At 47.6% G+C, this 11,495-nt stretch overlaps 1 protein-coding gene across 2 annotated transcripts in view; it reads right to left on the bottom strand.

Moving 5' to 3' along the window:
• Nucleotides 1-1,198: 1,198 nt before the first annotated feature.
• The window catches only part of LOC149315447 (bcl-2-like protein 1), a 68,636-nt gene continuing 58,339 nt past the window's right edge, over nt 1,199-11,495 (bottom strand). For both annotated transcript variants that reach the window (XM_089513481.1, XM_089513482.1), the window contains exon 3: nt 1,199-4,159. In XM_089513481.1, coding sequence (XP_089369607.1) covers nt 4,022-4,159 — 138 coding nt within the window. In that variant the 3' untranslated portion in view covers nt 1,199-4,021. The remainder of the gene's footprint in view (nt 4,160-11,495) is intronic.

Raw genomic sequence — 11,495 nt, 5'->3', positions numbered from 1 at the left:
ACACTGCTGCCTTTATCCTTTTTGGGGGCAAAAAGAGGGGATGAATTACCTTTCCTGGAAGCCTCTGGGAGCGGACTCACTTTTAAAATAGGTTGCAGGGCATCCCTGCATTTTTTCCAAACCAGAGATTAACTTCTAGACATGTTAGGGTTTTTCCTTGCACTTTTGGCAATCCATGTAGCTCCCAACAAGGTCCCAGGGGAGAAAACTGGCCCGAAATCTGCCAAAGTTGCCCACTGCTGATGTAACCCACTATTATCTACTCTACTTTGTTAGGATCCTTTAGGATTTCAGCTCCTGGCCGCATGAGAAATTGTGCCTGTGATCCTGCACACAGAAAGCATGTACTATAGCTCTGGACCTGCCTTCAAGAGTTACTCTGCGGTATACCCATCCTCATTCAGCATCTTATCCAGCCTCCCTAACAAGGTGCCCTTTGGACTACAACCCCATCATCCTCAGCCAAAATGAAGAGCAAATCACATTGGGGAAGGCTGCTCTGTGCAGATGGAGGATCTTTTGATTAGGAGTTGGAAGGGCCCCCCCATAAGCCATGGAGTCCAGTCCTTTGCTCACAGGAGGAACTCCAGCTAGAGCATTCTCAACAGGGAGCTGTTCAGTCTCCTTTTGAACGTGCCCAATGGAGACCTAGGCAATTTGATCTTCTGCCCAACACCTCTTACTGTCAAGAAGTTCCTTCCAATTCTCATTCAAAATCTATTCTCCTGTAACTTAAAACAATTAAAGACCTGGTCCTACCCTCTGAGGCAGCAGAGAACAAACCTGTCCTGTCCTCTCTGTGACAACCCTAGAAGTATTCAAGGAGGGCAGTCAGGTCACCCCTCAGCCCTCCTTTCACCAAGATGAACATGTTCAGCTCCTTCAACATCTCCTCATATGTTTTCTTATCCGTACATCATATATCATCCCTTTTACCCTTCTCTGAACCCACTCCAACCTATCTATATTCTTCTGAAAATGAGCCGCCCAGAACTGAACGCAGTACTCCAGATGAGGCCTGACCAATGAAGATTTTAGCCAGACTATTACTTTCTTTGATTGGAAAAATATGGGGTTTTTTATGTGGGCCTTTCCTGAGGGTCTCTCAGCTTCAGCCTTTTTCAAAAGCATTCCCAAGGCCAAAGATGGTCTTAAATGTGCAGAATGTGAGAGGACACCCAAGACTCCAACAAGGTGATGCAACTCACAGTTTTATTAGAACTCCAACTTTCACCACACAAAATAACAGGTTCGTGTAGGGCCTGAACACAAACGGATGGGCGAGTGATCGGAAGGTTCAGCACAGACACTTTAAATCAAAAAAGGGGCAAGAGAGGCGCCCATGGCGTGGGACCGCTCCCCCCCATTGTGGTCCCCACTGCATTCCGCTTGCTGGGACTGGTTCATGATAATGAGGTTAACTGGGATGCTGGAGCAGGGGAGCTTTGGGGCAGGGGGAAGAGTACAGCCAACACACATAAATACAGACATACAGTTAACAAAAATAGTATTATTGTACTGAATAAAAACTACTCTTCGATATATACAGCTGAGCCTGTACAGGGCAGGAGCAAGAGAGGAAGGGGGCAAGCAACATGCAACCCAAAAGGTTCACAATGGCGCCCCAGGTTGCTTGGGGAGGGGACCCAAGAATGGGAGCAGGGGAAGGATGGGCCCTGCCAACAAGCTCAGCCCAAACATCTTTGGCCCATCAATCCTCCAGGCAGCCCCCATTCCCTTGGCTGCTGCGTAGACCAAGGGAGACACACACAGGCCCATGCTTGCCTCCTCCGCTCCCTCTCCCCAAGTCGGGTCCCACAGAAATGGCCTCCGAGTGCAGCTGTCTCAGCCCACGTGGGATGGGCTACCATGGCAACCACTAGATGAGGCTGGCAATTATTGCAAAGCACTGAGGTGGCACCATCAGACAAGGTCCAGCCTCGTGTCTGGGGCTGCCCCACAGCTGGCAAGCCCCCATCCCCTTCCAAGGAGAGCTATGCCTGTTTCCATTCACCAGAACCACTTGCTTCCCATCCCAGGATGCCTGCCTTTCTCCATGGATCTCACATCTACAGGAGGACAGATAACCTTGCAAGTGCCCCTGGCCCGACATATGTGGCCAGGAGCTATTTTGGCCATGCATCGCCCCATCTCATCTGAGGACTTGGGAAGGCAGGGGCACGCATCCACTTACACTCCCTTCTCACCCACCCCACCTCCTCCTCCTGAAGACTCACTGTGCTGCCTGGCCTAGCACTTGCTGTTGACTCTCAGCTTTTCCTGGAAGTAGCTTGGGCCTCTGCCACGAAGCGTCCCCAGAGAGCCAGCCTTGCAATTAGCAGCTGATCGTAAACACCTTCCCGAGGCTGCTCTGGTTAACGGACTTTCTTTCTTTCTCTCAGCGGCCCCACTTCTCTCTCCCCATCTTCTGCCTCCTCTCTTGGCCACAAGCAGAAGATAGGAAACAATCCAGGCCTGTCCACGTCCTACATAACTCTTGATGTCCAGGCAGGGAGTCCAAGGATTGATTCCTTCTCCATCTTTCTCTCAAAGAAAAGGGGAACAAAATGGAGAGCCTGACAGCCCAAACCCTCCACCCCTTCCCTGGCCATTGGGGGATGGTAGTGGATGGTTCACATCTGCCACGTCTACTTGCTACTCCTGGTGGATGGTGCCCCCCAGTCCCAGACGCCATGACCCCCGACCCATCTTGCCCAAGCACATACAAATCCCAGGCCAGTGCAGACAGGCAAGAGCTGTTTGAAGAACAAAGACAACAGAGCAATGTGGTCTTCGTGCGCATGGGGTGGGTGTGCGATATAAGGGGATGTGCATGAAGAGAAATAGTGGCTGGACTGGGATGTCCTGAGGCCTTGGTTGCAGAGAAAAGGGACAAATGTCAGAGAGAGAAGCAGGAGGGAGCAGCAGGAGGAAGGGGCTTGCAGGGAGAGAGAAGTCTGGGAAGTAAATTGGGGAGAGGGTCTGTCAGCCTTTTGCTGAGGGAAGAAAGGCTTAAAGGGAGTACTCTATACAGCAGTGTCAGTGCCAAAAGTTACTTTTTGTAAAAACAACCTGTACCCCATCTGCTTGCCTCCCTCTACATCCAGACAATATGGGTTCTAAGCAAACTGTGGGCTGCAGCCAGGGCTGTGGTGGCATCCTTGAAATGAATCTTGTGAAGGAGGAAGGAAAGACCAGGACATTGCCTGACATCCTCGCCCCAACAAGGGAGGCAAGGAGGGAGAGTTGAGTGAGCATGTGGGCAGGAAAAAAACCCATATATGTGTCCTCCTGTGCCGAAGTGTCCTACCTTCAGATCACCAAATGCTTCCCTCTTCTTATGCCCTCCCCAGGCCACCTCTGCCTCATGGAAAGAATGTCTCGTCCCTGCTGTCCACAATCACAGCATCCAAACCTGGCAATTAGGATGGAGGGGGTTCTTCTCTGGCGTTTTTTGGGCCTGGAACATCCTCACATGGGGAGGAACCAAAGCCAGGTGCTTTCTCCACCTGGCTTGCTCAGCTCAGAAGACTCTGTGCCAAGTTAGGAGGGAGAAACATATTCTCTCTTACAAAAACCCTATAGGGCAGCGCCTCTGCTTTCCACCAGCCCCTCAGGGGCTGGGCTAGTCTGGAGTGACATTAAAACAACAGTCAAGATATATACTAGGCCTGTGGGTCAGTGTGACTGACACGATCAGGGTATGCCAGCTGTTGTCCTGAAGGGTGGGGCCAGTAGACAAGACACCCAAAGGTGGTGTGTGTGGGGTGTGTGTGAGTCTCAACAGTCCCTATTGTGGTTGGAGATGTCTGTGGAGTAGCAGGCACCAGAGAGAGGTCTGTGAGTTGTTTTTTGGGGGGTGGGGATGAGACAGGGTCAGTGTGGGGGAGGGGGTGTTGCAATGCAGAGGCCTCTTTTAACAAGCCCCCCCATCCCCACCCCTGGAATGATCACAAGGCTGAGCCTCGGCAATGGCGGGAAAGCACCAGCCGAGGTGGATGGACGGAGAGTCAGTCTCTGGCTACTTGCGGCTCAGCAGGGAGCCCAGGAGGACCACACCAGCCACAGTGGCCCCTGTCAAGAGCCACTTGTTGAAGCGTTCCTGGCCTTTCCTGCTCTTGGCGGCTGCGTCATTCCCATAGACATCCACAAACCGGTCCTGAAAGAGGAGAAAGAAAGAACAAAGAGAGGATGGTGAGATATGATGCAATGGGTGAGGGATGCAAAGTTCCAGAGGATGTCTAAAATCTGGTGTGGGCTCCTCTCTCAATGAATCTATGCTGCATTTTGCCTTAGACATTTCAAAAGAAGTCATCTGAGGTGTTGAAACCTTTCCCCTGAACAAGTCTAGCATCCTGGATCATCCCTTTAAAGTCTGGACTAAAACCCAGAGTGGAGTGCCATGAAAGCTACTTGTCACCACTTGTAACAAAATGGTAGAATGTAAAGAGGGCATATTGGCGGTATTGGTGGTCTCCCATCCAAGTTCTAGCTAGGACTGACCCTGCTTGGCTTCCCAGGTCAATTGGGACCTGTTGTCTTTAGGGTATTTAGGACTTTATCACAGCATCCTGCTGTCCTTCCACAATCATGCTAGTTTGAGAATGGAAGCATATCTGTTTGGCATAATTTCTTGCCACAATTTCCCCCCAAAATGGTGATCCATGATCACACGATCTGTTTTCCACACTGCCAAACATAGCCTTTGGGCAGGGGGAGAGACAAGCAATTGTGGCTGCAACCACCTCCCAAAGCCAGCTGCTGTGTGAATGTGAACACAGCAACTGGCTTCAGAAAGATGCTAGCCACCACGATCATTGCTCTGCCCCCCTCCTAAAACACAGGAGTGCTGTATGTACATTCAGACACCTGCCCCACACAAGTGATTATGGCTGCCAACCACCTCCTGAAGCCAGCTGCTGTGTGAATGTGCACAAACCAGTTGGCTTCAATAAAGTGTTGGTGGCTGCATTCACTATGAGGGATGGGTGGAGAGGAGCAGAATCCTGCCCATTCACACCATGTGGCTGCCAGAGAAGTGCAACTCCCATGGAAGGGACCTATTGCATGAAGGCAGTAATGGAACAGAAGCAAGATTGAGAGCCTATTGACAGGTTTTGCCCATCAATGAAAAGGTGCACAATAGTAATAAATGGAATGATGGATACAACACTGCGTGATAAATACCAGCAAAAGACACTTTTACTCTGTTAAAATTCCACTTTTACAGCTTTGTGTCATAAAGTCCCGACCACTTTCTAGTCCATAGGCCTGCTTTGAGAAAACAAGCAGTGCCTAGTGAAATGTTATAAACCCCAGGGAGACTGAGCTTAACTTCCACTTGTTGAGATCCAGGTAGACAAAGCACATAGAACAAGTCCATATCCCTTCCCAGAGTCAAGAAGAATTATATACAGTAACACAATAAGCAAGCAGGTGGACCTTACACATTTTATTGGGACTGGAAGACTCAGATATTGTTCCCTTTTCTTTTGGGCTGGACACTTGCACCGACCCACATGGTGCTTTCTGGCAAGACTGTTCCCGGGGAACTCGTCTGCTATGGAAAGACTGGCTGATGCTTTTGGTTCAGCTCTACAGAAGGCTGCCAGATGTGGATGCAGGGAGAAGTGACCTCAGTCAATTCTTTACCAAAGGCTCAGAATAGACACTTTTAGTGCTGACAAGAGTATCTCCCGTTGGGTCGCTTAAGCCCTGTCACTGGGGAAGGAAATGACTGGGAGTTTTGCTCTATGTTGTGAAGGAGGGTCTGAATATAATCATGCTGAACCCGTCGCACAACAGGCAAATCCCCAGCATTGGATCAATTCAGGATCTCCCCACATAATGACAGGAAGTGTGTTGTCTCTATTTTTCAGCCCCCCTGGGTTTTTTTCCTGCAAGCTGTAACATGCTTACACCTAGCAGGAGCAGGGAATGGCCTGGGGCTTTGGTGAATTGCTTTGTGCTGCTTGCAACGTGTGGAAATAGTTAATTAGTGTTTACAGAGCCGGCACCAGGTGTTCATAGTGCTTTAGATCCTTTTCATCCCAGTAACAGTGTACAACCACACTGCAAGATAAGAGCTGGAATTATTATCCTAGGGCCAGGAAAGGGGTTGAAGATGAATGAAAAGCAGCAGGTTAGAGGCCACCTAGTAAATACTATTGGTGTTGCTGCTGCTATGCACCTTCAAGTCATTTCTGACTTATATGGTGATCCCATCAGGGTTTTTTGTTTTTTTTTGGAAAAGATTTATTCAGAGGGGTTTGCCATTGCCATCCTCTGAGGCTGAGAGAGTGTGACTTTTCATGGCTGTGTGGGGATCTGAACACTTCTTCAGAGTCGTAGTCCAAAGCTCAAATCACTACACCATGTTGGCTCTCTGTACATACGGGGTTGATGGACAATCAGAATGGTAACCACCTGCTCTTAGCCATAACATACCAGCAGAAGAAAGTTGCTCATAATATTAAGTTAAAACTGCATCATAGTTCTGAGGGCTAACTGCCATACCAAGCCATGCAAGAGGCTAGACTGATTTCTAGGCTTAGGTGACCAAAGCCATGTGTCAAACACATTATGTCCTGGGAATAAGTAGAATCTATGAAAGCTGGGCCTGCCTTTATTACTTTCTCTTTTTGTTGCCTTTGTTGTGTTGATACAAACCAAAAAGAAAGATAACAACTCTTCAGTCTAGAGGTACTCTGCATAAAGGGTCCATCAAAGCAAAAACCCCACTCAGAAGTGAGTGAAGACATTTTGCAAAGGAAGGCAGTAACCTTGTCTACTCCCATCCCATTATCTCCAAAATGTGGCACCAGATGACCTGACGGAACATTACTTTCTGGTTGCAAATAACAATTACTGGTCAGATCTCTGCACTAAGAAAATGATGCTCTCAACTTTCATCTTAATGATTCCCTGCAAAGTCAATGGGATGTAGTGGCAGGGTCATGAGTACTACCCAAAATTAAGATATAGTCCAAGTTGTTTGAAGGCACCAGATCCTCAGGCCTTTGGTCTGTCCAGTCCAACATTGCCCAACTCTGCTGGAGAGTAGTTTGTAACAGTCTTTAGTAAAGAAGACTTCCCAGCCCTAGAAGCTTTCAACTGAAAATGCCGGCAGCATTTTAGCTGAACAAAACATTCACTATTGACCCTCACCAGGCAAGCCGATGAAGCATACATGAGAGAGTCAAGGATGCCACAAGTGGCACTCAGCATAATCCATAAATGGATGAAGTACATGAAAATGGATGAAGGACTGGGCACATAAGTGCCTTCCCCTTCTTTGGATATTCAAGCAATACACTAACCTAGCAGGCAGTGGCGTCTTCCTCAGTAGCAAGCACTTAAAGACTCACTCCCTATAACTTCTCCCCTGTAACTTCTCTATTTATGGAGATAGAATAAAACAGTAGCTTGCACCCTGAGAAAGACGCCTCATTCTCAAAGGAATAACTCATTGTACTGCTTCCAGCAAGAGCATCATCTTCTTTGTACGTTATGGTGTCTGTCCACTGGAAGCTTGGACCCACCTCAAATTTGAGGAAGGGTCATTGCCCCAATGGTAGAGAAGTCCCCACTTTGCATGCAATGGAACCAGGTTTGGTCTCTGACATAGAATCATAGAGTTGGAAGAGACCACAAGGGCCAGTAGTCTAACCCCATTCTGCCATGCAGGAAATCTCAATCAAAGCATCCCCATTGGCAGACGGCCATCCAGCCTCTGCTTAAAGACCTCCAAGGAAGGAGACTCCACTATACTCCGAGGAAGAAGTATGTTCCAGTGTCGAACAGCCCTTACTGTCAGGAAGTTCCTCCTAATGTTGAGGTGGAATCTTTTTTCCTGCAGCTTGCATCCACTGTCATTTCTGCATAGAGGTAGGAAAGTGATCTCCCCAAAACCCTGGGGAGCCTGGAAACCACACATGGTATAAGGCAGATTCCTACATACTCTTTTCCATAACAACTGGTTTTAATCTTTTGATAGTTTTAATTACTTTTTAAATTTTGAGTGTTGTGAATATTTAAACTATGTTTGTTTTGAATGTTGTAAGCTGCTTTGAGCCCCAAACTGGAATAAAGAAGGGGATCTGATCATCGACATTGTCGTCATCATCATTATCATCTCCAGCTTCATGCAACTTAATTTTTTGGACTAGGACTCCAGAAGACCAGGGTTTAAATCCCTGCTTAGTCCTGAAGACCCACAGAGTGACCTTGGCCAAGTCACACCCTCAGACTCAGAGGAAGGCAATGGTGGCAAACATCCTCTGAATAAATCCTGCCAAGAAATCTCTGTGATGGGGTTGCTTTAGGATTATCTTAAGATGGTAACAACTTGAAGGCAAACAACAACACAACAATATAATAACAATGATACCTCACTTGTAGACATCAGTTGTTCTGCAAGATACCAGGTACAAATACATTCAAACTAGCAGTGAATCAAAACTACAAGAAGGGCAAAATGTGGTGTGTGTGTGTGTGTGTGTGTGTGTGAGAGAGAGAGAGAGAGAGAGAGAGGAAACCTGCAATAGAAAATTTGTTGTTGTGTGCTTTAAAGTCATTTCTGAATACTTTCATCTATTTTGCTTTAAACAAGTGACACAGAGCTGTTCTGAGGAGGTTTGCCATTCCTCTGAAGGTCAGATGGTACAACTGGCTCAAGGATTTCTAGTCTCCCAAACAACTAGTCTCCTACAACATGCCAGCTTTTTCCAGGACTAGGACACTGGAGCAGGGGTAGAGGAATGGAACAGAACAGCAGCTTTTGCAAAGTGCTCAGATGGCAGCAACAATTCAAGTAAAATAAAGACATTTGGCCACCAAAGGAATGTAACAGAACAGAATGAATGGGGAAACAAAGCAAAGTAAGTTCCTGTAATAATTTAGGAACTTTTCTGTGTCACTGTAGTTTCTCCCCCCAGGATGTCTCTCTAATTTGCCGCAAGCAAGCGTGTGTGTGTCGCAGAGGGGAAGTGGCATTTCATTCAGCACCAGTTGAAGCTCCACTTTGCATTTCTTGCCCTCTTCACCTCCATGGGCATTGTAGGGTCATAATACTTTTCTAAATTTCTCTGCAGCCACCTCTTATTAGCATCTTTTTGCCCCAACTACTAGACTTCCTTTCCTTTTCTTCAAAGCTTTCTTATGTTCCACCTATCCAGAGGTATTGATGTTTCAACCCCAATGCCTACATGGCAGTCATTCTTCAGGCTGAACCTTTCTTCTAGACTCCCATCCTCTTATTTCCATTCTCAAATCTTCCAGGCCTGTTCCTCAAAAAATTTGTATAAAAACCTATATAAAATGCATCTCATCTACAACTATCCCCCATCCAAGAAAAGCTGACTTGTGAGCATCCTACCTGTGTATATTCCCTTAAGCATTTGGAGTGTCTGCGAATATTTCATGCCAGCTCAACAGCTAAGCCAGAATCGCAAGCCCAATGAAATATAGATTATGCACTGGCCACAAAATTGACTTCTACTTCATTACAAACATTTTGACAGATACAGATCCCAGACACAGTGCAGAAAGAGTCCTGTTTTGAGACCACTTTAACTGACCTGGCTCAATGCCAAGGAATTCTGGAAACTGTAGTTTCAGGAGACATTTAGCCTTCTCTATCAGAGAGCTCTGGTGCCACAATAAACTACAATTCCCAGGATTCCCTAGCAGTAAGCCAAACTGGATTATTTCTGCAGTGTGCTTTGGACCATACTGGCCAGGGACGCAGGCCCAGCTTAATAGATGGATGAAGCAACTGCCAAGGGAAGTCAGGAAGACTAGAGGCAAAACACAAGACCCATCACGAGGAGGGAAGGGAGCTGCGGGAGGAAAAGGCACAAATTGGAGACAGGAGACATACCACGAGGCCTGGGCAAGAGGAAAGCAGTCTCACCACGAGGGTGAAGTGAAAAGAAAGTGGCACTTTGTTCTGTCCAGCACTTGCAAAACTTTCAGCCCACTCGAAAAAGGCACCTTGGGACAAACACCGCATGATCCCAAAGCATCCAGAGAAGGTGGGTGGAAGACTCAGCTCTGACAGTGCCATTTATAGGGAAGAGAGAAGCTGCCCTTGACTATGAGGACTACAGGCTTGCCTTTTCAGAGAGACGGAGCAAGTGGATGAGTGAGAAACAAATCCCACAAAAGTGCCAAGTTGTTTGCTGTGTGGATTTCTGCTCCATTCATGGGGTCTTGGATTGGCCCTTCATCCTCTTCCAGGCCTCTTTAGCATTTCTGTCGTGGGGTCCTGCAACGCTTTTGAAATCCGATAAAACCACTTTTCAAAGGTGGAATCCAAGCTGTTGTGTCTCTGCTTTACACCCAAACCCTGAGGCTGGGGCGGCCACAGGAAGAACAGAACCGTGACTTTATCGACTGGGGATATGGTACTTCTGCTAACACAGCCCAAAATAACCAAGCCAGCCCAACCATCTGCCCCACCTCTGGCTGCCTGGGCAGCAAGAGCATCATATGCCTGGCTCATGACTAGATCACTGCCTTTGATAAGCCCCAGATCTCTCTCCTCATGGCCTGCCCCAAGCCAGACCTTTGCTTAATGTCTCTCCGTTCAGCACAGAGCCAAGCAACAGGGAACCATCCTCCCTGGCAGCCCTGCCAGAGCGATCAGTTCCACTGCAAACCTAATCAGGAGAACAAAGGAGCAACCCGCTGTCTCTTGGGCTTTGGCCAGCCTTGGGAAGGCTTCCCAGGGTAGCCTTGCACAGAGCAAGGGGGGGAATGGGGTTTGGGTCAAGTGCCTTGGTGTTGGCTTGATAAAACGACAGGCCTGCTGAGGGTCAATCAACCCAGAAAGGTACACATCTGGGTGCTTCTCCAAGTTAAGACTGGCAGAACATCAAGCTTTGATTAGCTAAGTCCAGTCACAGTGCCAGGACCAGCCTTGATAGAGGAAAAAAGTGCAACATCAAAGGAACCGCAATGCTTCTATGAGCACGTAAAGAGTGCAACTGCCTCATAAGGAAGGATCATACAACCTATATTTACATGTTGAGATGGGAGGGGAGAAGCAAGGAATTTGGCTTCTTCGTTTGCTGTTGTGAAGACCAACATTTGACATCGGTTGATGGGTTTCCCTTTTATATTTCTGCCACCTTATGTTCGCCAATAAGAGCACTGGCTGTGGGTTTGTCTTCTGCAACAGTCCCACTGCTACAGAATTCCTGGCCAGTGGAAACAGGCCTGCCCAATCCTGATTCTCTGTACATTCAGGAAAGTGGCTGAGACGTCCTGCTTGGAGCTTGACAAAGGGCTAGCTTTTGAGTGTCTGCAAAGCCAATCAGTCAACAAGGGGGCAAGTACTACAAGGAAGAAAAAATAAGAGGCCAAAACCCCCAGAGATTTGTGGAAGGAACCAGGTTTTTTCCTTTATTCTAGGTCCAATCCATTTCCAGTCATGACCTTTCTTAGAAGCAATGCATTTGGCTAAGGATCAATAAACCATCTGTAAAAGAGAG

This window comes from Sceloporus occidentalis, unplaced genomic scaffold, assembly GCF_023333645.1.
Source record: "Sceloporus occidentalis isolate IW3139 unplaced genomic scaffold, rSceOcc1.0.p SCAF_3, whole genome shotgun sequence".
Lineage (NCBI taxonomy): Eukaryota > Metazoa > Chordata > Lepidosauria > Squamata > Phrynosomatidae > Sceloporus > Sceloporus occidentalis.
The sequence above is the reverse complement of the archived record's forward strand: the minus strand, read 5'-3'. Positions and strand labels throughout refer to the sequence as shown.